This window comes from Anopheles arabiensis, chromosome 3 (genome assembly GCF_016920715.1).
Source record: "Anopheles arabiensis isolate DONGOLA chromosome 3, AaraD3, whole genome shotgun sequence".
Taxonomy (NCBI): domain Eukaryota; kingdom Metazoa; phylum Arthropoda; class Insecta; order Diptera; family Culicidae; genus Anopheles; species Anopheles arabiensis.
The window spans coordinates 25,532,125-25,558,313 of NC_053518.1; the positions used below are offsets into that span (position 1 = coordinate 25,532,125).

Genomic DNA, 26,189 nt, shown 5'->3' on the forward strand with positions numbered 1-26,189 from the left:
CCTGTGAGGGTGGCGGTATTTGTTTGTTTGAGAAGAATATAGAGTTACTACTTTTGAATGATTTTGATTAACGGCTCGCCGTGCTCGGCATGAGGAGTGGGAATGGACGGCTGTTTGCCCCGTCCTGGGGAGCGGTTGCTCCAGGCTGTTGAGGAACCTTCAATACGTGATTTGTGTACTTCCTGCGTGGGGTGTTTTGCTGCAAAGCGGCAGGATGCTGCAAATAATGTTATCCGCGTGTAATGAGATGTGCTTTTGATTCACGTTTCATGGGAAAGAAACAACAACAACAACAACGAAAATAAAGGGTTTTCAACATTATTTTCCATTGCTAAAAGCTTGTGTGGTACAATTTTTCTTTCAGACTTCTTCCCCTGTCCGTTATGTATGGCAACCAAGGGAATGTACAGTAGACTGTACCTGCCAGCATCCGTCGAACTCCGGTTGTCTGTGTGCGGCCACTTCATGCTGCCAATCGGGTGCAAATGGGAAAGATACCACCGAAGCTACCTTGCCGCATTTGTGCTTTTGTGCACCGTCGGTGCTGTCTTTTGAATTCATGCTGCACCATTTGCCTGCAGCCTCAGGCCGTGTTGTGGCGTGTGCGAGAGTCTGTGGTATGCGGTGTTTTTGCATGGTGACATTTTATCTGTATTTTTTTGTTGTTGTAGAATGGAATGCAATGGAATGGACAATGTTTCGCGAGTGGATTTTGCTCTTTCTGAGCTGAAGCTGCATCGCTTATTGTTGTGCGGCTGATGCAACACACACACACACACACTGCGCGGAACTGCAGCGCAAAGATTTATGGGCACCAGGCGGACGATACTGCTGTGCTTATGGTGCATTCTTCTGGCGAGCATTGGTGTGTCGTTATCTCTCTTCCCGTTATTGTTTTCATTCGCAGTTGCTGAGTTTTTGCGATGCCATTTTTGCTTCTTGATGCGTAGTTCTTTTACACACTATAACTATCCAACACTCTTCCAACAGTCGCTAAAGAAGACGTTTACGGTCGGCCTACATCTTGGAAAGTGCATAGCAGGTCACGATAAATGGTCTAGACAACGTGAAAACAGTGAAAGTGTGACCGACGTGAAAGCGGCCAAGACGAAATGTTGCCTCCACACACACACACACACACACACACACACACACACACACACACACACACACACACACACACACACTCACACACACACGCACACAAACGAACACACCGTTCGAAGATGCGATAATGTGATAGGCAAACAAGATGGCTCAACAATTCTCAACCTCCCGGTGACTCGTGACTTTGGTCGCAGTTCGATGCCGTTCTCACCGGTGTCTTTTGCTGGCACGCCAATCGCATCGTTTGTTTGTCTCGCACACTCGATCGGGCGTATAATTGCTTTCTTCACTTGGCACCAGCGTGCGAGGGAATACGCGCAGAAGTCATTGCGGCTGTTCCGGCGGTGATCAATATCAGTGCGACCGCAGAACGCTTCCGGTAAGGTCACAAAAGATCACAAGAGAACGGATTTTCTTTTGCGGCTAAAGTAAAGAGAATGATTGTGAGGTGAAAGACAGTGGAATACGCAAACAACGAACCCGAAAGTGTTTGAACAGTGATCGATCCATCTATTTTTGCAAAAGATTGGTTGTTGGATGTGATTAGTGGTGCAATAATGGCTCAATTGCACACCTTTTATGTGCTAGTGCTGGTATTCCATGCATTGCTAGCCGAAGCGCAGCAGTTTACCGTCCAGGAGGAAGGATGCCCGAAAGCAACCCGCCCACATATGACACGGTGCGATCAGTACTATCGTTGCACTGTGCTGTCAAAGGATGCGCACGTATGGGTAGCGACCCAGTGCCAGAAGGGTCTTGTCTATCTGCACAAGCTTGGCACCTGTGTCGTACCGGGTGAGTACTGTTGCTTGCACACGAAACTAGGCCAACCTCTTAAACCAGCCGTCGATCAGTTGTGCACCTATCGACTGATCTAGTTCTAAATGTGTGATAAGTGAAACTTGGCAGCTCTCTGCGCGCAGTCCAATGCAGGTCACACGACGCGATAGCGCGTTGAATGATACCGTGCTAATGAGACGTTAAACATGAATGAGCACGAAGCAGCCAATGCGAACACTAGTGAATGTGTGAAGCTCCTGAAGCATGTCGAATGAAAGTGGTCGTCAACGTTATGCTTACTTGGTTTTGCTTTTTATTTCCCTCCACAGATAACGATTGGGAGTGTGACCTATCGGCGGAGAGTGAACGAAATCACAGTGATGAGAATGTGTACGGAATAGATAATCTTAACGTCCCTGGACTAGCGTCAAACTCTGCCAACTCTGGCAGTGAGGAACAATCGGAGGAAACTCAGACATCCAGAACATCAAAAGAAGATCGCACCAAATCGAATGGATCGTTCCAGATGGATCAGAATGATCTTGAATCAAGCGGTGATGGAAGTGGAGAACGTGATGAAATTCAAACGATCGCTCCACTCATCACAACCACCACTGCCAGCACTAAAGTTCCAGGTCGTGTAACAACATCAACAGAGAGGATATCTGGAAGCTTAAACGCTTCACAGCTCGATTCATTTCTAGCGTACTACGACACGCAGAACGCACTAAAGCTTAATGCCAAACCGTCCCCACCGAAGATGGATGAGCAGAACTATCTGAACCAACTGAAGCAGATAGTGAGCCAGCAGAAGCAGCTCAACGAAATGGCGCGAATTCCAAGCAACGAGCTCTACTTTTCAAACCAACCGGCTATTCCGGTGCAAGAGCTTATTAAAAAGAAGGAACCCGAAACGGAGGACACTTTATCGAAACTAAATCTGTCCCCGGGAATGCAGGAGATCATCAAGAGCATTTTGGACATCTCGCAAAAAGCGATTGCGAATCAAAAGCAAGCCCCAGCTGCTCCAGTAGCAACTCCACAAGCAAAAGAACCAATCGTGAAGCCGATACTGATACCGATCTCGGTTAACCCCGTCCCTGTACCGAATGTGCCGCAAGCGCCAACAACTACAGAGCAACCGCTTAAAGCCAGCTTTCCGTCGAACTATAATCCAACCACGCTCGGGTCGAGTTCATCTAATTGGGATCATGGCGCAATGCCACACAATGCCCTAAGAACGAACGACACTAATGAGCCACAAATGTTTCACAGCTTCCCACCGCAGCAAGTACTTTACGATGCCTACGGGAATAGCTTCGTGCCAAAGGATGCTTTCCAGCCGGTGCGGGCAAGCTATCCATCTCCAACCTACAACTCGTACCTTAATCCAACGCCCCAGCAATCATCGATGCTGATAAATGACTTTCCCGCGGGCTCATATTATTCCACCAATTCTCGACCCTCCTTAAGGATTCCTCCTTCCCGGTTCAGTGAACCGCTGTCATACCTGCATCGTTTAAGGCCATCGTTCCAGCGCATCAATTCACCAGTTAGCGATTATGATGATAGCGTCGATGACGGGTACGATCGGCTCAAGACACCCGGGTCAATTGAATCGATTGAAGCTGACGGTAACGATGATTTGGAAAAGGATCTCCCACTTCCCGCCAACCGGCAGACGGACGAGGTGCAGGATGACAGCTCGCAGGAAGATGACGACCACCCGACCAGTGCCGATACGACGTACAAGCGCAAGCTGTTCACGCTCGGCGACGCGACGTTCGATTACGAGCAGTACAAGGACAGCATGCTGCCGCTGGTCGATGCTAACCCGAACGATGAGCGTATCTCGGTCGTGCTGTGCATGGTCGGCAGCCGGCAGCCGAACAATACCGACTGCTTCCGCTATTACATCTGCAACCCGCACAACGGTGCGTTCCAATCGTACACCTGTCCACCGTTGACGGCATTTAACAAGAACTCTCGCATGTGTGATTTAAGCTCGTACAAACCGTGCCAGAAGGCGATGGCACCGCCGGCCCTGCACCGGCCACTGCTGCGAACGCACAAGCCGGTGTCGGCAGCCGGCAGCCGGCAGCAGGTCGACCAGATCAAGCACGAGCTGCGGAAGGCACAGAAGTACGTGGAAATGATACGGCTCGAGGCGAACAGGTTGCGGCGCCGGAATGGTGCATCGTCACCGTCGTCATCTTCCGGGCAGAAAGTTATCTTACTGCCCTCGCTGGCTGACCACCGTGGTCCGACGGCGCCCTCGAAAGGGCAGCTGCGAAAGGAGTCGCCGGTTAAAAAGAAAGCGTCCACGGCAAAGCAGCCGGCGCGCAAGGCACCACGCTGCCGGCTGGAGGGTCGTATGCCGGACCCGATGGACAAGAGCAACTACTACGTCTGCCACCGGAAGAGCCCGAACAAGTTCATCAAGCTTAAGATGGCTTGCCCGGCCGATCTGCTGTACTGTGCCGATACGCAGTACTGCACACTGCGCACCAACTGCTGAGGGAGATGCATTGGGGGGTACACTGAAAGGGGGGGGGGGGGGGGGCATTGCTTATTCTACATCGATTATTTATTCAACACCCGGGGGTTAGACGTGCTGTCTGAGATGTTATGTACATGTGTAAGCCGCTGCAAAAGCGTCCGTTAAATACATTGAAGATAGAGAAATGGTTGACTGAATGCTTGCGCTTTATGTAGTTTCTAGATATCACACCGTCTCTCTTTGTCCTAACCATGTGCCGTAGCGTGTTTATGTTCGAGGGCGTGCCACAGTGAAATAAAAATGCTTGAAGGCATTCTCCAACAATGCTCATCTCGTTTTTTGTGCATTCCCACAGCTTTCAATACAGCTCGGCCAGTTATTTTTACTATGCTGTGCTATTTTTCTCTTTTCTCTGCAAAAATGTCATAAACACACGCTAGCCACGGGGAAAGGTGGAATGCGGCAGAAACAGTGCCCGACAAACCCTCGGAGCCGACATTCCATTGTCAGCTAACGCGTGGTAACCGGTGGAAGTAACGACAACACAGTGGAAAACAATCCAAAGAACCGACACTGGGATGCAGCGGGCTTGATGGTGCTGTTGCTGCTGCTCTTCTCGGTGCAGATTGCAAATGCCACTCGTGCTCGCAGAGTGGCAGTGGAGAGTCCCTTGCTTCCTTGCCTCGGTTCCAAGCCCACCGGTACGGTATGAGTCGTTATTTTATAGGCCTTGGTGGCATTCTAGTGGAAGCTGGACGGTGGCACAGTGAACACGCTGCGCGGCCCGGGGTATAAATAAAGCATATTTAAAATTAAATGTATATTCCCGGGACAGTGCGCATTCAGCCCCAGCTAGCAGACAGACGGGAGGAGGGTCACGAGCTGAAAGGCAGGATGTGGGAAAGTGTGGGCAGGACCGTACCTTATCTCTGGATCCGGCGTATCCCTTTATGATGTCATAAATCGCGCAAACCACTAAAGCTGTCACGGCCGTTTCCTTGCAGAGGAGGGCAGCGGCCGCGAGCAGGACGGTGGCGGCCAGCGCCAGCCACTGCCGCCCGTCGCCCCACTGCCGCCACCGGACGTGCCGGATGTAGGCGAGCAGGGCGAGCAGGTAGAAGATGCAGCCGGTCAGGTCGGCCCGCCCGACGACGCCCGCCACCGCCTCGGTGTGGATCGGGTGGGCCGCAAACAGCAGCCCGGCGATGGCCACGCCCGACCGGCCCGCCGGCAGGAGGTGGCGGGCCAGCTTCACCACCAGCCCGGTTGCGAGCGAGTGCAGCAGCACGTTGACCAGGTGGTAGCCGAACGGTTTGAACCCGTCCAGCAGGTAGTTGAGCTTGAAGCTGGCGACGCACAGCGGCCGGTAGGAGCCGTGCGAGCCCGAGTCCACGAGCGGTGTGCCCCAGAAGTCGTTGTGCAGCATCTGCGACCAGCTGCCCGTACCGAGCACGTCCGGATTGCCAAGGATCGCTCGTCTGCAACAAAAAAGGAGAAGAGAAGTGAAGAAGAAAGACGTCAGTGGGTTGGGTGTGAACGTTGGGAGTAAAGGTAGGTGCGCGATGCCGCTGCTCCGGGCGTTATTGTACACAAATACATCCACAAACATACACTTACACACACACAGGCTAGATACTAACTAATAGTGCACTAATGACGGAATCGAATTAGCAGAAGACGACGCGCCAGACGACGACGGCGACGGCGCTGCAATTGCATTATTCACATTCACGCGCCGTTCGTTCGATACAGAGAACCGTTCGCGGAAGAGAAGAAACACTTGCCACAAAGGAGTGAGCAGGACAGGAACTGCCCTGAAGGAAGCGACTTTTGCGCTCATGCATATTAATGTCCTCCCACCGCCCGAGCCGATGGTTTCTGGCAGTGAGGCTCTCCACTTTATTGCCAACTCGCAAGCTCGCAAGCGACTAGGAAGACGCCAAGGCGCTCGACGGTGGTCGCACGGAAACGCGCGTATGCGTCTGGTACGGCGAAACGACAACATTTATAAATTAAAACCATAAAGTATAATCCATGCGCATATTTGATACAATTATTTTCTCATTAGAAGCTTAAATCCACTTCCGACTGCTGTGTGTGTTTTGTGCGTGTTTGTGTGTGGAATGGAGTAGAGGCGATGCGAGTAGAGTGTAACTGGGCAGGAGGACGTGCTTTGGATAAATACGCTTGAACACTTTTAACCATTCTTCGAGTGGAGAGATAGAGATAGAGGTTGGGAAAGCGGCAATCCTTCTGATTATGCTTCGTTTGTAGATTATACCACAATGTCTATACTAACACAAACTTACACACACTCGGGTAAAGGTACACCGAGATGGAAACGGTTTTAGAGACAGACAGCAAACTTTGTACCCACTGTAGAACGAGCGATGTTGGTCGGCAAATGTTTGCCGACTACGGACTAGTGAGTACCATTTTTAGTTGCTCCATTCTTCTCCACGACAAGATGCATGTTTATAACTGCTTCCGTACGCTCAATGTACTGTTCATTATTAATTTCTTTCCCACCCACTAGCATGCATTAGCGCAATCACTCCCGCATCACTGATAGTGCGTATCGTAGTGCGTATGCGGTCGCATTGTTGCACTCGCACGATAATCCGTTCTTTAATATCGCTGACAACGAAGCCACTTATCCAAACGCCAATCACCTCGTTCATCCCACTTTGCACTTCATCCCGCCGTTGCAACGGTGACCCAAATTCTGAACACGTGGACAACCATTCTTCAACGCAGCAGCAGCAGCAGCAGCAGCAGCGGTAGCTTGACGCGAAATATTCATGACGCGATGAAATCGACGTTATCGGTGCGCAATATACGCACCACGGCCTGTGCAGCGATGCTGGTGAGTGAAAGTTGAGACATTATGCTGCAACCCGAACCCCTCCGAACCCGAACCGATCCTTCCTTCGCACCACTGTCAGTGGTATGCTAAAACTAATCGATCATGCAGACTATTAACGTTCGCTTCCATTTCATTGCACCTTGCCTCCCCCAAATGGAGGCTTTACAGCCCACGTATGCTCCTGTATTGTTCCTTCCCCTTCGGCGAAGCAAAAGGATATGCAATTCCACCAACCGCCAAACCATCTTGCTGCTGCTGCTGTTGCTGCGAGCGATAAACCACAACGCCATCAACTTTCACATTACGATGTACCTCAACCGTACTCCAGGGCTCGGCTTCCAAAACCGCACCCACACGCACACACAAACACACACACGCTGCACTGCACACGATCAATTCATCACCGCTGGCACCGCGATCTCCGGCCTTCGCTGCACCCTTTGGGAGGGCCCTGGAAGTTGATAAACATATTTTATCCAACAGCTCCACCGTACATTGACGCCTGCTAGCCAGGGCCAGGGCAATAATAATGGTACGCCAACAGCGCTACAGCTCTGCCTGTTGTGTGTGTGTCGTGCGTCACTACTGCAACTGGCATATTACTTTCCGACCGTTGCTGTGATGCAAAATGGGCGAGTTATTATTTTGTGCATTTCATGAGCTTCCCGAGTTGCATCCTTACATCGCTGTCTGGCGTCGTTCCGCTTTTAACAGTGTAGTAACGGAAACCAGGGAGCTAGAGCCTGGAGGGACTGTACAGTGCCTCACAAAACTCGAACACGGTTTCAATAATACTCGGTGCGTTGTGATGTGATAAAGATTTTATTGCTTCGCTTTATAGGAGACAAGCGATGAACACAACAAAAAAGCAGTCTTCATTTCGTTTAGTTGCAAGATTGTAGGATGATAATAGGCCACCATCACCCGCTTCTTGCGCGAAGTTACCCATCGTCAAACGGAATGTTGGTCCCCAAAAAATGTGCTTCAAAATGACATTCAAGTTTTTGCTTCCGGTTTTGGAGCCCGTGGGACACTGTTTTGGGAAGGCGAGGGTTCCGCTCTGTCAAATTTCCTGTCCCAGGAATGCGTGATTGAAATAGCTTACCTATCCCCACAGTGCACCCATACCCCAGCTTTTTTTTGAATATGTGCGAACTAAATGGAGAACGTCGTGCAATCGTGCGGGCTGCACACATTCTGCTGGTCAGAAGGATGGAGATCCTTTACTGGTGGTTGGGTTCTATCAAACAGTGCCGCCTTCGCTGCCCCGAAAGATATGTTTACTCTCAACGCCATTGCTGTGCGGGCTGAGCTACACCACCCCTTATGTCGGCCTCTCGGTTCTTGGAACCAAGCATGACGACGTCGCGATTTAGGAAGCTTTCCGGTGCCCTTAAATTGATCGCGCACATACGCACACAGTACGGAATTTCGCCCATCAACCGGCGGTTGATGTTGTGCGTCATGACGTGATACCATCGGAGGCGCAGTTTGGCGACGGTTGAAGGTTTGGCTGTGGCTTTTCTTGGAGCGGTTCACCATCCCGGAAAGCCCAAATCCTCCCGCCCCATTGTTAATGCACACGCATACAATCGGTTTTCCGTTCGCCGTTGTTTGCCGTCGGCAAGATGGAAAGATAGGCTTAACGCACACAAAACCCTGCACGCGCGAGTTCATTCCGTTCGGTGTGAGAGGACCAACCCGTCGCTAATTAGTTTCCAAGTCTGGCTTGGGATGATGCTGATGATACGGTAGTGACAGGGCGACGGTACTTGCGGTTTTCAATCTCGCCATTCAACCTGCTGTACCACGCCTGCACAGCGACGGACAGTTCTGACCGGGATGCGGGATGATCCTGATTTGGACGTCGTCAGTGAAAACCGCACACCGGAACTGCACCACCATTTCAAAGCGCGAAGTGAAGTCGCGCTTGGCTAGCTGCCGCTGACCAACTATAGTCCGGGTTGAGGTTGAGGCCACCAACCCGACAGCAAATCCCTTTCATCCACGCCAGTCACTGTGTACCGGAATGAAGAGAATGGAACAAGAATGGGGCTGTTGTTTGTACGGAAGAATTACCTCCCGCTTTCTGTTGCTTGTTGGTACCGCATCGGTGGGCTGCACAAGTGTTTGATGTTGTCGAGGTCGTCTCGACTCGCTACAAGTGCACGGTGCCATTACATTATCAACATAAATCTTGCCCGGTCTTCGACGCCAGTTGTTTGTCTACTTCGGGGGAGCCAGAAGGAAAACTAAAAATTCAATAGACATGAAACAAAGAAACATTGTTCCTTCCTCCCTAACGGTGCTCCAAACGCCGGATGAGAAATGAGGGTGCCTGTGAGTGCTGCATCACTGCAAACCAGCTCGCGTATTGCGGTGCGCTGACCTTATGCAAAAAGTTTGCAACACAATTGCAAAAGACTTTGTACCAAGCAGTTCCGGTACCAGACGGTACGTACGGTGGTGAAGCTACGGAACCCAACAGAAGAGCAGCTTCAGCTCGCAAGATATATGATGGCATTCAAGATTGCAAATAAATAAACACAATCACATGGTCGGTCCTTGTGCTTTGGGAAGGGAAGTACACTCGAAGGAGTTTACCTTTTTTTTGACAGCGGATTCGAGCACCGAATGCAATCCGTTCTTGAAGAGCTTGCACAAGAGCAAAACTGGGTTTTATTTTGTTTTACATTTTTTTATACACCCACATGGTTCTGTTTTTAACCTTTTCCGACCGATTCAGGATATCGGTGGTGTTGGGTACAGGAAATAAAACGAAACAGGGAGACAAAACAAAAATCCTTTGAGCAGAAACCCTTAGATTCGGTGGTCCATTGCCATCGTCGGTGCGCCCGTCTGGCATGCTTCGAAAGCACGCGCATGGGATGTATTTTTGTAACCTTCTCCCCCCCCCCCCCCATTTCCGGTGTCGCAGACGTGTCGGGAAGGTCGGCTGGCGGTGAAATTCACCTTTAAATTGACAAACACTGAAGCAACAACGAACAGCACAACGGATGTCGAACACGGTTCAAACGGGGCAAATGTTTGTCGTTTTCCAGCTTTGTTTTCTCTGGGCAGGGACTGTAGGGGATTATTTGAAGGATTTCGGCAGGTTTTCGCTTTTGGAGCGGTTTTTTTTTTTATTTTCTTCTTTTGTTTGTCAGTTACTGGGCAAACAATCTGGGCAGGAGACAAGAGAACCGGATGCACCGGAGGATACCGAAACCGGACGCTCGAGCTGACGGGTTTCCCATGGTTGGGGAGTAAAAAAAGGAAATGGTTCGCAAATGGATGGAAAATTAGCACCGTATTGCCGCGTGCAGAACCGAGCATATGCTTTTGGTGGGTGGCGAATGTGATAATACTTTCGGGCAGATGGTTGCCGGCTCGGACTTTAAATTGTTGCCGCTGGACTTGGTATGGTTGGGAAGAATTTGAAGCCTTAAAGCCACATGTTTTAAGAGTACTGGTTGAAGAGCTACGAAATTTAACATTAGTTTAAGATTTTTCAAATCCAAACTGGAACATTCGCTGAAGAGGATGATGCTCTGGTCGAATTTCAAGCATCTCCAAAACCTTAAGTACACAGAATACACTTAGCCATTAAACTTGAACCATATGCTTTGTGTATTGTTTGCGCTGCCCAGGCAATGTCTGTAAATCGACCGCCCCATTTGGCCATTGTTGTGCAAAGTGTGGGCATGAAATAGCAAACCGTCGGCGGTCCTGCTCGAGTCCACTTCACCACTTAGTGGCGTAATCTAAAACGTTGCTGGCCGTGATTAGATTCCACTCGAAACTGTCAATGATGCATTACGGTGTAGTCTGTTTCGACGTTTAAGGTTTGCTTTCTTCCCCTCCTCGGCCACTCCTTAGTTAAATGCTTCGGCCGTTCTTCACCCTCCCTTCCAGGGATGGTCATTTTTGCCGTCTAATGCTGGCCGGAGGACCTCCTGAGCGGGGAGCAGCAAAAAGCAAAAACCAATCCCCCGGCGATGGCTTTCGGGCGCATAGGGTGGTGTTAGTTGGGCCGACGGTCCATTTCATGAAGCTAATAGCCCTATCCTAGAAATCTGGACGCTGTTGTCGTTAAAGGAAAGAAATGAAAGGGACGGTTGGGTGGCAAAAAAGACGTCCCCGTCCCGTCGTTGTGTACCCGTCTTAGCTGTTCCCTCGCAACGAGAAGAAAAGGCGGCTGTCAAATGCAGTGAAAATGAGACGCTAGGCTAAAGAGGAAAGCAAACAAGATTTATGGAACAAGCAAACGTCCAAAGGGGGCTGAGCGGCCCACGAAACCCAGGAACAGTCTTGGGCACTGCTCGAAAGATGGAAGGGTTCATCTCGGACGCGTAAGATGGACGGTTTATTGACCAAAATGAGGTAATGGAGCCTTGGGAATGGAGCTACTGCGCGCACCGGTTTGATGTACGGTATAGATGAACCAGAGTTGAAGCTGTCGCTTGATAATGATGCTCATAAATCTGTCTCCCTTCCGTCTCCCTAGAGACAACCCGTCTCACGCCCGTACGGGACATTGTGATGGAGTCTGGGTAACCATTCATTGGTGATGCTTTATAGCAGTGAGCTTCCTGTTGCTTCCTGCGCCGGCGCTTCGTACTGTTTTGTGTGGTTAGTTTTTACACCTGTACGTGTGCTTTACGGCTGAGAAAACTGGTCGGTTCTTGCATCGAGCTCGTTGCCAGCAACTGACTAACGAGTTCTTTAGAAGCTTGAGGGTTTGCAATGATGATGATGATGATGATGATATCTTGCACGGATGCAAACCATTCCTTTTTCCTGCTGAAACTCAGACCATTATCATTTCAGAAACCCTTCCGGAAGACGTCGGCAAGAGCCCGAGCCAAGTTGTTGCACCCTAAGCTGTGGGTTGTGGTTACACATTGGCAAGCTTTATATAGATATTGCAAGTCAGGAACACACACACATATCTTCAAAGTTCTTTCCATATTCACTGTTGGAGCTAAAGTGTTAGGTGAGATAAAGCCGTCTTGCAACTGGACTTAAGATGCACCGTATCGCCACTGCACTGAAGATTGATGAAACGATTCACTAAAAAGGAAGATAACTAAGGGAGGAAAAGCATGCTCTTGGCTACGATGCCAAAACCAAATGCATCTAATCTTACCGACAAGATGTATGGAAGGAATTAAAACGAGAGGACGGCTCATATCTTGTGCAGCGGAAGGTAGTTGTGGTTGCAAAGTAGTATGTATTGTATCGTCATGTTTCAGCCAGAAATTGGCAAGAATTACAGCATCAAATTTAAGCTTTTTGCTGTTTTAAGACATGCAAAATGAAGATGAAAGATGAAAGTTTTCATCCAAAGATGAAGATGGTACAAGAAAGACGATACCAAGACTCAATGTCCAGCATGGTGAGAACTCGATAGGGATTTGTGGTTAGTATGGATCCTGTCTCAAGATGACAGTCTTCTTTTTCCATTTGACATAACGTCCTACGCGGACATGCCGGCCTATACACAGGCTTTCTAGACTTAATTCATTACCACGCATCCGGATAGTCAATCCTTGCTTCAGGGGAACGGTCCATTCTAGGTTTGAACCCATGGCGGGCATGTGATTGAGTCGTTCGAGTTGACGACTGTACCATGGCACCACCCCAAGATGACAGTCAATGGTTGCTGAAATCGTGATTAAAGTGAAAATATGTATACCCTTGTGTTATTTGCATTTCTATCCAATTGTCTTTTAACACAAACTTAATTTGTATTTGTATGTTTGTATTTTATTTATGTTGTGCTTCCCTTCTTTATCCACTCCACAGGGAACACATTTACGACACAATAACTCGCCCAAACATTGGTTGTCAATGCTGTTCATCGAAATAAGGAGGATCACTCCACCAAATTGGTGACAGAAAAATTAAAAGCATCCATCCTATGCGGAAAGGGTAAAATAGGAAAAAAATCAAGTCCATCTTTCCGCTTCGATCCCGATTTCCGATCACGTGTTTTTTGTGCTCGATTGCACACCACTTTCCGTCGGGTGGAGAAGTTTTTACGGCCGCCGGGACCCCACGATTTGTGTCCGCTCTTACTCGGGCAAAGTAATTGAATTTCTAATTATTCGCAAATTAATTTCCGCGTTCCTTGCTACCGGAGGAAACACATTGCCAGCGGTGGAACGAGTCGACACCATTAAAATGCTGAAGAATAACAGACTCAGTCCCCGATCAGGGTGTGTCCGGGCGAAGGAAAACGAGAACATTCGAAGACGTTTCTCGACCAGATGGCCCACTGACACAACTGGTCGAGATGGAAGTAGTGTGAAGGAATGAATCGGAAATAAAATGGTGGTTAGTACCGATGTCAAAGCCGGTGCTTCGCGTTGGTGGTGAATGTTTGTGAATTTTATTTCATTCTCATTAATTGAATTCATTTAACGCTTTAGCTATAGTTGCTTTTAATAGGGAAGGTTGTGGGAACAATCAATAAATTACCGTATGTCAGGATTAACCATAGTCGGATACAACATCATCACAAAAATAGCAGAGACGATAAAATAAACGGCAATGGTTTCGGTGCGAACAGGGGACAGAATATAGGACACACATCCTTGGTGACATCATTTGCACCTTCAGTTCTCGGACACTCTCGTCAGTCAACTGTAACCGCAAGATTCATATCGTGTGATTACGACATTGCTCGTTATAAAAGCATATTTTAATTCATTTTTAGGATTATTGTCGTTCCTATTCTACTAGCAGATACTAACTAGTGGTAGTGTGTGGAATTGCAAAAAAAAGTAAAGCGCTGCGGTTTAAACCAAACTATCGTGCAACGTTTGTAAAGCATAGGAAAAAAGGGACCACACCGCTAACCTTGCACTACTCATTTATGTGTCTGCTGTGAATCGAGAGTAGTGAAGCTTGCCAAACCACCGGCAACAGAGTTGCTTTCATATATATTTTGCGTGTGTTGGATGTTGACCTTCTTGTGCATGGTTGCATATTTGTTTCACTAGTAAAATTACGAGCCCTTCAGCTCTGTGATGATGCAAAGAGTATGTATGCATGCGGTTGTGTTGGAAAAAGGTAAAAAAGTGAACATTATAAAAAAAATCTTTAATAGACAAAGTGAAAGTGTATGTGATATGCTATGCTTCGCGTTCATTTCAGCACGATATAAACCGCACAGCTCATTGTGTCTGTGTGGTGAGCGAGTATAAAGATAGGATTTCTGAAAACTTGTTTTGTTTTTATTGTGTTTTGAGCAAAGGAGAAATTCTGAAAAGAATTACATCTTTAGGAGAGACATTTAAGATTCATTTACGCAGGCATTTGTGATGGATTATTCCTGGAAGTTAATGCAACCTCTACAGCCTAGACAATCGTTAGCTTCCTTTGAATGACATTTGCATGATTCATTGATTGTGCCAAAGATATTCATACGTCTTCTTATCGACATCATGGATGCATGATGTTTTATTAAACTCGATAAAATTTTGGATGAATTTCGCTTACACTTTCAAAACAATTTCAACGGCACGAATATATTATGTGAAGCAATAAACTTTTTCTAGGAATGAGTTGTTCTTGCGTCTAAAGTCAAAAAGTAAATCATGGTGTAACACTCCCCGGAATGGAGTTGTGTTGGCTTGTTTTTGGTTTGTTTTGTTTTGGTTTTTTGCCTGCGTTCATTGCATATGCAACAGAACAGCAGCATCCCCTCAGCAGGAAACATAACAAACAACAGGCAAGGACACCAGATTCGATGAAGTGGCAAAAATGGTAACCCTTTGCACAGCCCGTTTTTCTTCCTCATCGAAAGCCTTCACGTTCGCAGTATCTCTCCAAACCCGAATGTAAACGAGTTGGAAAAACCGACCAGTCAGGCTGGTTACTTCCGGAGCGACGGAACGGTATAAAGCACAAAAACTAGGAGAAAATGGTATGCATATTGTGTGTGTGTGTGTGCACAAACAGTGTGTGGTGGTGTGTTTTGAATAAAAATATTACGAAGTTACCGAGCGAGCCACATACGGCTTGCCGGCAATGGGTTGATAAAAAGATGCTTGCCGGTTTGGTGGCAACGGAGTGATGGCAGTGGGCGTTAAAACAAAAACCTCACACAGGCACTGGTCCACGCACACGGGTGAAGCTTTCGAATGGACCAAGCGGCGTAAGCGGAAGCTAAGCTTTGGGGGGATAGCGTTGGATTTTTCTTTTTTTTTTTGCTCATCCGTTTCGAATGACTTGTTGTGTTTGGTTCTGTTTGCTCAACGGGGTTGGCAGCTGCAAGGTGAATGGTTCTGCTCGGTGTGTATGCTCGGAACTCCGAACAGTGCGATACGTGGTGTATGCTTTGTATTTCCTCTTACTTCATCTCCCCGTTTTTTCAGCAGTTTTTTTTTCCTGCTCTTCCGGTAAGAATTTTGCGCCCGTGTGGTCGCTCACGTGTGTGTGTGTGGTTGGGAAGGTACCTGATGGAGGCACCAAAAAATGATTCCGGACGAAAGGATACACTGTTGAAAATCAGGTACCGGTTGCTCTTCAAACATTGTACGATTTTAGAATGCCGACCGAGGGCTGAGAGCGTGGTGACGTCTGCTCTATGTGTGTGTGTGTGCTTGGGGTTACTCGGTATACGGATGTGCCAGGATATTAGTGACAATGTCCGGAATTCCGATGAGACATCAGGCGTCGTGCCCAGTACACGGCAGTACACGACGTCAGGCAGAACTCTCGAGCATGTTCACTGTCGCTTGACTGGTGTGCGCTAGGGCTTGTTTGCGGAACCAACTCCCGGTAAAGCAACCAACTGGCACAAAGTTGCTTCACAACGGGGTTGAACCCTGGTGGAGGGTTGGGTATGGACGACGAATATCAAATTGTTGCTTCTCATGTACACCCATTTACTGGCCGATTTGGTTTTCAAGGCATTGTCCCACGGCATCGCTTTTTGGGTCACCTCTGTTTTTGTGAGCGTATGTGATCCTTATATAGCGTATGGCTTCCCCTACCTCTTTACGTAGCTTCAATGGTGTAAAATGAGACACAGGAAAAAAGCTTACGTCCGCACAAAATGTTGCCCTACCTCTTACCCCTTGCCAAGTTGTTTGAAATGCAACATTTTGTCAAGCCGACGTTTAGTTTTTTTCAGACGAAAGTCAAGCGGGAAAAGTTGTAAGCCCAGACATAGAATCGTATGTGTGTGTGTGTGTGTGTGTGTGTGTGTGTGTGTGTGTGTGTGTGTGTGTGAAAGTAGGGTTTTTTCTTACATTTCCACTAACGGGTTTTATTTTCACTAAGCCTAATGTACGTAATGGTCGAATGTCAAAGGATTAACACTGAAACGTGCGCAGCAACATAGTTGGTTGAACCATTTAAAGGGTCACGTAGATCGTCGCGTTTTTTTGTTATCGTTCACGGTTGGAATTGGAGCTAACAGAAAGGCAAAACAGTGTAAGTTTAGCTCAACTGCTTAAACACGTTGCTTAACTTTGTTAGAGTGTATGACAGATCGGCAAGATGGTTTAAAATGTTTTGCAACTTCTTGTCGAGCCTGTCGACGATATTTAAATACCTTTAACCAGCTTACGTTTCTCGAAGACTTCATTTTAGTTACCTGAAACGAGGAACAAAAGAACAATAATGGTCGTTAGATGTTTAGTTTGTAGAATTTAGGCTTGATAATTTTAAAACATTGAACGTAAGATCACAAAAAAGAGATCTTATTTGAGACATTCCATTTGCTCAAATAGAAAGCACTTCTTTGTTTCCGAACATTTCCAAATGCGATTAAATTACGTTTCAATCTTCTACGTCGCGTTTTCCAAAGAAATTGTTTACGTTTTCCACTTTGTGCAGCTTTTTCCACAAAATTGGGGGTTCCAATTCTACGAAACACTGCAAAAAGCCCGCCTGGTTCGTGGTTCGTTAGAATTTCAGCGCAATTCTACACTGGAGCTGGTGCAGCTGATAAAGAGCAAATCGATGCGAAATGCAAGGAAACAACAACGAACCACCGACCTCAGCTTCTCCCTGTCGGCTCGGTGTAAAGCGCTGTTTGCCATTTTCCTGACTGCAATCGCATAAAGTGAAGCGGCCAAGCACTGAACAACATACCGGTCGAATCCATCCAAACAAAAAGGGGGTCGTGGATTTTGCTCTTGCTTTCGAAGCGCCGTTTGCTTGTTATGAACATTGGTGGGCAGAGCATCACGTATAAACAGGTAGTCAAGCTCGTTGAAGATTGAAAGCCACCCACAGGAGTTGAATTCAAAGAAAAGTGTTCTGGTTGGCGATCGGCAAGGAACGCTAAAAAAGAATACCTGCAGCGGCACATGGCTCCGACTCTTAGCAACACTGTTTACCGTGTGGCCACACTGGCCCGCTGCACATACTATAAGCTGTGTTTTCCTCGTTTTTTGTTGTTTTGTTTTTGCCAAGAAATGGCAAGATGTTTTTGTTCCCAGCTCGTTTGCTGTTTGAATCAAATGACCACGTTGCTTTCATTCGGCCAGCAAGTTGGGAGTTGTTTTTTCTTCTGTCTTTCTCTATGAAAAGGGCCAGAAACCAGACAAACAACAACAAGATAACAAGATGCTCTCGAAACGGCTTGCTAGCTGACTGGTTGGCTCGAATGGTTTCGGATTGCAAATGTACCCTTGGCAAGAGCCGCGCTCATTCAGGAGAGGGTTTGCCTTTTTACTGAACTGCTTGCATTATGCGAACGCGAATTGAACAAATCATCTGTTGAGCTTTCTCCGGAAGGAGTCTCTGGGGGGGGTTTTGTTTTGCTACGTTTATGTTATTTTCCACCAGTCAGCGATAGAAAACGAATGACTCGAGCAAAGGGTACTTGTTTATGTCTGCCATTCTGGCATGATCCGTTCTCAACATCGGGAAGTGTTGTAATTTTTCTTCTCACTGAATCCCCATTTCCGATGTACATTTTAGTTACAGCAATGCAATGCATCATTCGCAAAATTCAGTTTAAATGAGAAGTTGCTTGGGGGAAAAGGGTCATGGTCCATGATAAATGCAGTATGTCGCTTCATATATCGTTATATTACTAATTTAGTCTAACAACATTAGCAAATCTTGCCATTTATTATTTGTTTCACACTGTAATCTAGGTCCTTCACATTAGATATCATTTCTTAGGGTTTAATTTCGCTTTACGAGTTCTTCGTTTGCTTGATTTCTCTCCACCTGATAGACGTTCATCCACGATCGAAATCCCAGGGCAACATAAACCCCAATTTGTTGACGTAATAAACCAACGCAAAAAAAAAGTTGATCCTCATTAAAGAAAGTTCTCACAGCCTCACAGGCTCGCAGAACCTTCTGATCGTAAAACATTTTTCCCATTAGTTCTCCATCTCCACCAGCTTAGTTTGTGTTGCTCGAATAGGAATTTGTTATATTTTACGCCATTTGTCAATAATTAGCACCGTTCGCTGTCGCAGTCGCCCCATCCGACGTGAACGATAAATCCTTTTTTACGATTTCTTAACCACGTCCAACCACCGTCGTCCACCGCTGTCGGTATTATATGGCGTCGATGGAGTATCGAGTGTTCTGGTTTTCTTGCCCTTTTCGACACCGGCACCCGTACCGGTTGCGTCTCCGGTTGCGTCAGGCCGGAAGCCTTGTAACAGGATTTGTGTTGAGGAACGGAAAAACATGAGCAGCAGCAGCAATCCATCCTGAGCCGTTGTCGTCCGTCAATTATGGCAGCGAAATGGCTTCCCATGCGGCTTAGCAATGTGTGCACCGTAAAAAAATAAAGGGGGAAAACATGCCAGACTGCACATATTTCATACACGGCCTTAAATGGCGACTTTGCCCGTGGTTCATAAATTTTACTCATCAAGAAAGCGGGTAGAAGACCACTACCACCACCACCTCTAATCTCAACTAATTCCACAACGAAAATCCTTTCCTTTTAGCACTGCCCACGGTGTCTGCTTTCGGTTGGGTGCGAGTGGAAAGGTTGGGGTGTAAATCGGTTCCAAAATTGTGTCCAATTTGCACCCTTATCCCTTCCCGTAGCAATCTTATCGTACGCGCAGCGCGTGCTGGTCAAGACGTCGTAAGGTTTAATGACCTGGGATGAGATGAAACACGATTCCTTTGGTGATGGCTCGGACAGGGTCAATTTACGGCCAGCTCAGCGGCCACAAGGACTCACACACACACACACACACACACACACACACACGCAACAAAGCAGAAGGAAGAGTGAAGGCGCTTTGCGTTAATCCACGTTTATAGTGCAGCGTCGGAGGGCTTTCTTTATCGTCTCGGATACGATCTAAAGAATGTTCGGGGGGAGAAAAAAGTTGACGGCTTAACAGCAAATGGTGAAAAGGAGCCACAAGATAACACCCATTCGGGGCAGTTTTATTGCCATGGCATAACTCGTGCTAAATAATTAGGAGCAACTGCTTGATGAAACATCTTAACCGAAAAATTTACCATCAAAACCCCGCACCCACTTACACCCGTGGCCCGTACAGTAGGGGATGGTCGTGTAATAAGGCGCTATCAAATGGAGGGTTTTTTTTCGTTGGTTTTACGTAAAAGAACAACACAAAATTAACAACGAGTGGGCCCCATCTTGTAGTGTTAGCCACTTTCACAGCGGTAGAAGAATCCATAAAATGGAGGCAATTTTCATCAGCTTTCTGAAAATGGATGGTGGTGTACCACACGGCGTCCAGTTGCGGTGCCTCCTGCAACGCCCATAATGATGCAAACCTATGACGAGTGAGCCGAAGCTGGTGCGCACACAAGCGACCGTGTTGTAAGGGCTAGCTGTTTTTGTGTGGTTCATTATGGAGGATGCTATTGGTGACCACTCACGGTCGAGCAGGAGGAGGATAGAAACGTGCTCGTTCACCTCTCTTTTGAGTATAAAAACAGCCCACCCCCGAAACGGTCTCCCATCACAACCCAGCTCACAGCCGATGTACGCTATATTAAGCGTCAATTTCGCCTTCGACCTTGTTCGCTTTCGGATCGGTCCACCATTGCGACAGCATGAGCGGAATGAGGCTGTGCGTTTGTCTATTGCGTCCTGTGCTTGTTTTTTTGTATTCCCTCTATTCGCTAGCGTTGATGAGTAAAGATGATAATGAAGATGATGATTCCGGTAATGTTGGCGTGGCTCCCGGTTTCCCCGGGAAGCACCAATCTACGCATCATTGCCCGTTGCCGGGCAAAATGTTGTGCTGCCAAAAAAAGCACAGAGGCGGGCACAACAAAACGGCATCTCTCGGATGGTAAATTGTAGAAAATTTTCGCCTCATTTCAATTGAAACATCAACACGGTTGCCTCACCACTGGGCTCGGCTCATTCGTGACGGCGGATCGAGTGCGGTCTCGTCTAACTGCCAAGCAACAGAGAAGCTAAATTTGTGGGCGAAAATTGATGAGCGTAATGAGATTATTTCTGATGGTTGTGTTACACCCTGTTGTCGTCCGGTCATCGTTACGGAGTTTTGTGTGCGAGTGTGTTTCTACACTACTGCTGCTATTAGGTTGGTTGCCAGTTCAGCACAAACAACGAAATAACCTCCCTTGGAAACACCGTTATGTGTGCGCTGTTTTGCAGATTCCGGCCCGCTTCCGGCCATCGGGAAGACGGTGAGTGTTTTACTTTTGCAATGTGGCGGCGAACCCGTGTCGTGTTTCAAACATTAGGCAAAAATGCGCTGCTGCTTAATGGGACGGCGTGAAATGCTATCTGGACGTGTCGACGTGCGGGGAGCTACCGTCGAGCTTTCAACCGCAGTGCCCGCGCAGTCCGGTCCGATGCGGTTTGTACAGCGGGTTCTCTTGTATACGTGGTCTGTTGTTGGTCAATTTCAATTCATGGCCATGGGGTGCTGCATTTTTTGTCTGTTTTTGGTCTGTGTTGGGATGTTTCACATTTCTTGCCCATCAGTGTGATTACTATTATTATGTGCGGTTATGTCAGTTACGCCATAGAACAGGACACACGTGTGCTAGGGGAGGATTTTATGCGTGGATCTTATTTACTTTGTTTCTACTTTGCCATGTCTTATGAGGTTTAAATGATTTGAGGATTATTATTAACTCATGGGAACTCACTCTATATCTTCTAATAAGGTCCAATTTATGTAAACAGTCAACATTTTATGAATGGTTTTATTTTGATCAGAAATACCTACACAATAATTAGAAATAAGGTAATCAAAACCCGAAAAAGAGGCAAAAAAAGTAGAGCGAATAGTTTTGTTCTTCTTTCAAAAACTGTGATCTACCGATGCTTTTGGTAATTTGGGCTTGGGCTTGGGTAACATTTTCTCAGAAAGAATTAGCAACGGATTAGAAATAGTTGCCTTCAATATTATTTCTCGTTTCTCTAAATAAGATTCTAGGAAAATGGAATTGATGTACCATGCTTTTCCTAGAATGTTGCTTTCATTTTGATGCAATCTTATACCCTACAATATATGATATCAACCTCACAGCCAGCTTTCTCGGAACAGTATCCAATATTGCCATTGATGTCAACTGTTCGAGACATGTAACAAAAATGTCATATCAGAAGTCTGCAAAATGGTCGTAAAAGTGAAGCCAAAGCCGATTTCCAAGGACTTGCTGGTTATGAATGAATTATACGAATATATTCAATAGTTGATGAGATTGGTGATAGTGGAATGTCATAAAAAATGACCATTTTTATCAAAAATACCTTTGAGGAGTTTGAGTCATTAGAAAGATATTAAACTTGTCACGAAGACCATTCATATCAATGACATGAGCTTGTTATCGTTGTTCGAAGAAATTTTCCAGCAATTAAACAACACAAGTGACGTCTAAATCAATAGCTTTCCCATTCATTGCCTTTTTTCTTTAACTTCATTAAAACGTCCAGCGGTCCTCTGTTTGTTGATGGCAACAAGCAGTCTAACTATAACGATAATGATTGTGAGCAAAAAGTGTACCATTTCCTAGAAAGCTGTCAAGAATTTAATATCACTCAACTCTTCCCTTTCCCGCCATGGCCCCGAGTGGTTATCATCACCCAGGCAACAAGAAGCGATAGCATCATCGGACTCCAGTGCCACACGGCACGGTTTGTCGCACTGTTGTCAACTGTTCCCCGCCCAATGGTCGGCACCACCAGCGCTCGTGCCTCGTGTGCGAAACCACATCCACCGTTACCACCAAGTCAACCATCCCGAAAGCTCTCGGTGACAAGTTGTGACAGCTCGTGCTTGTGGCACACGGTATTTGCGGGGTATTGGATGAGGATTAGGGATGGAATAGCGTTCGAACAAATCGTCATCGCACTCGCTTTCAGGCGTCCATCTTCGACTTACAATCACCGGCTGTCACAGCGCTAGAGGAACCCGGGTAAAGCAGCATCACCCGTTGGCATGTAGCATCCATCTACAGAAAAAGCCCTTCAGGCTCATGCACACAAAGATGCACCGCCGTGAAGCGAGACGAACATTACGGGCGGCAAAAACATGAGATGTCGGGTTGGTCTCTAGCGAGTGAGCTAAATAATCAGACATCAGCTCCCCTGGGAGATCCTGCGGCTTCCATGGATCCGTCATCGTTCGTCGTTGCGAGCAAAAGGATGGTTGGTATGGTTTAGAAAATTTTAGCACGTAATAAATTATTATTCTACTGTTATTTAATCCACGCCCAGAGCCAGCACGCAGCTGCACAGCAACAAGCAACCACGTTGCACGTTCCGATGCGGTGGCGCGCTGACCGATCCTGGGCAAGAGACTCGAGCTTGCTCGGCATTCAATATTTCCACGCGGTTTTTTTTTGTTCCACCACTCCATTCAAGCTTCTCCAATTTCGCGCCGTCTGTGAGTTCTTTTTTTTTTTTGCGCAACTCCCGCGATCGTGCATGGCTCACCCGGTGCCGGTGTGAAAGGATTCTCTTTCGCTTTCATTACTGCATTCGGGGATCCGGGAGATGTTTTTTTTGTGTGACGATCTCCGCAATATAGTACAACAGCATCAGCAACAGCAGCAACTACATCCATTCTATGGTCGTTGCCGCTAATAGAATGGAAGCAAACGGCACCGAACACCCGTACCGACCATTATGTAAACGCGAAAAAAAAGGCAGCTTCTATTCAAATACACATACACACACATTGTGATGGGTGGCACGTCGAGGGAAACGGTTCCGCAGCGGGGTGTGGCAAGCGAGAAGGACGCTAAACCGTTGAGGTGAAGATTTTGCATAATGTAAGGAACAGAAGCGTGAACGTTATTGGATGCCAAACTGGGGAAGGCCGGCGGGCGAAAGATACCATTAGCGCAAAGGCAGGTTTTCTGCTGCGAATCTTCTTGTCGACGAAGCAAAGCGAACCAAAAACGAGCAACCACGCCGTGACGCATAAATAAACACAAAGAAGCTTAAATGAATCTAATGAAGTTCGGATGAAAAGGGTTTTGCAGTAAGTGATGTACCTTATTCGCGGTGTAAAAGCGAAAAGAAGCGTCGCTTGGCTATTTGATTGTACGAAAAGGAGTCAAAATGAACATTTTTAAATTAAATATGGTGGCTGCGGGTAAATAAACTTTTCAGTAAGTGAAATAATCAAATATTCATTCGATTTTATTCTGACACTTCCAAATTGTAAATCGGAATTTCTAACAATTTAAAATTTAAATCGTTTATCAAGTTTCTGAGAAACATTAAGCAATAAATAAATTGAACTGATAAAAACACGTTTACATTTTCAAATGAACATAGATTTCCAAAATGACCCCTCCAGCACAAACAACCAATCGTTCGTGGAAAGCGTCACAACTGCAGCGCAAGTGCAAACAACATCATTCGCTCGATTCTGCTCAGGTGTGAGCTTGGTGGTAAATTCACTTATAGACAAATTAATATTATCATTAAGCTTTAACATTGAACTGCTCTCAATTATACCACGCACACACTGCGCATATCACATTGCGGTTGCTGTTGACCATTCATGGTGTTTACTTCGTACTGCGCAAGCTGGCAAACATTGCTCAATGAGTCAAATAAAATTTAACAACGCGCATTTTGTACTGTAGACGAAAAAAAAAAACAACCCCCCGAACGATACACAACTGGCGTGGTTGATGGAAATATGGCAATTTTCCCTGTCCCAGGACGCTTTCGGTTTTGGGTGGGGCAATGTACCATTCGGCCAGGGGTGGTTGGTGATGGCAGTGGTTTTTCCGGCTTGCTTGATCGATCGTTATTTTCCATCCGATGATTTATACCATCTGCAATCGCACGTGTATTCCTGTCCCTCGGGGGAGGGAAAGTGAAGCACTCACATCGATTACAATCCTTCGCTGACAAAGTGACAACTGCAAGCACATGCTGCACGTCCCCTTGGCCGACTTGCGCATGGGGACATTATTATTATTATTGTTATTTTTCTTTTTCGTTGTAAATATCCCTGCCGCGCACCAACGCAATGGTACCAACGGCAAACCATTTTGATAAATGATAAAAGTATTGATTTTGTAATTAATTTCCAAATGAAAAATTGAGCTGCCAAGCAACGTTCCCATGGTTGCCCATGGGGTAGTTACGCATGTATCAATGGCACCACCACCATCATTAACCCTCCGCGGGAGGCTTTCGTGGGGAAGGTGTGGCGGCTGTCTCTGCCGCATGAATTCATCGCAACGGATGCAGCTGGTGCAACGGCGTCGGTGAGCATATGTTTTTTTGTGTGTGCAAGCAGTTATGCAGTGAGTGGGTTTGGGTTTTGTTGATCCAACACGATGACCTTACTCGATGATACTTGGTGCGTTTTGCAAACGCCATCACACTTTTACGCTCCAAATGAGGTCATCCGTGTCGATCGTCCGGCGCGCTGGTTGTTATTTTAGAGCCATTGTTTAATTCAGTGTGCCGCGGGTCAAACCACGCTCAAGCTCTGTTTTACACTTCTCAACCTGACCTGCCACTTGAGTTTCAAAGTGGTTTCCCGTGTCATGCCGCAGCGCCGGACACAAATGTACAAACATTGACCGATACGGTATGGATATCGGACCGTGGATTGTGGAAAACAAGAAAAACAAGCCCCGAGGACGGTGCTGGCAGTTGAGCATAACAAACATATCAGGTGTCAATAATGTCCATCATCTGCGGGCAGACAAATTGTATGCCGCTCCGAACCAACTCGAGCGACCAAAATGAATTCGCGTTCAATAGGCTGGGAGTTATTGATATTTTGGTAACGTCCCGTTGATGATCCGCTGTGCAAGCGATGTAAGGGGCGCGGGAAGAAAACCATAGTGGGTAATGTTTATGTTTTAATGTTTTCCATTCATTCACTTATCCTTCCTGCGTACCGGACACGCGATGATGATGATGTCGATGTACCTTTTTGTGGCGTCCTTTTGTGGTCGAATATTCAAACGAAACTAGAGCGGCGAGCGGCAGAGATTAATCACTCCTTCATGCACGCGTGCTGGGCCGTGCTGGGGTTAATGGATTATGCAGCGAGGATATATGGGGCTGGGCTTAGATATTATTGAATAACTTGATAGGGGTAGAGGAAAACTGAACCACGTAGGGGATAGGTGCAATTGTCAAGGCTCAAACATATTGTTGTCATGTTTTAGTTACCGCTCGCGGGGTGCCGAGCGTGATGGTATTGTGATGCGTTTGTACCAATTTTCGCTTATCTAAATATTGATTGATTGATTTTTTCTTGAACTTGCAACAATCATTAACAAACGGGGGATGCTTTGTGTATGGAAAATGGAGTTTGTTGAATGATCACAATGGTGCAGAGTAGATTTATCACACGTGTGTATTAGCAAGCGTCGTAAAACAATTAATTTTTAATTCAGAATTTATAGTTCCATACGTTTAACCTAGCAAACGCCTTCATACAAGAGCTGAGGTGATGAAAAACTGTTATATTATATTGTTCGATATAACAT

General features: G+C 46.8%; 2 protein-coding genes across 4 annotated transcripts in view; one reads left to right on the plus strand and one right to left on the minus strand.

Annotated features, from left to right (window-relative positions):
* LOC120901567 (protein O-mannosyl-transferase TMTC2) overlaps positions 1 to 26,189 on the minus strand; it is a 157,725-nt gene that overhangs the window by 83,569 nt on the left and 47,967 nt on the right. For all 3 annotated transcript variants that reach the window (XM_040309604.1, XM_040309607.1, XM_040309606.1), the window contains one exon: positions 5,310 to 5,865. In XM_040309604.1, coding sequence (XP_040165538.1) covers positions 5,310 to 5,865 — 556 coding nt within the window. The remainder of the gene's footprint in view (positions 1 to 5,309; positions 5,866 to 26,189) is intronic.
* On the plus strand, positions 1,374 to 4,406 carry LOC120901568. The gene is made up of 2 exons (XM_040309608.1): positions 1,374 to 1,902; positions 2,217 to 4,406. The coding sequence occupies exons 1-2, from the start codon at positions 1,665 to 1,667 to the stop codon at positions 4,403 to 4,405; spliced, it is 2,427 nt and encodes an 808-aa protein (XP_040165542.1). The 5' UTR covers positions 1,374 to 1,664; the 3' UTR covers position 4,406.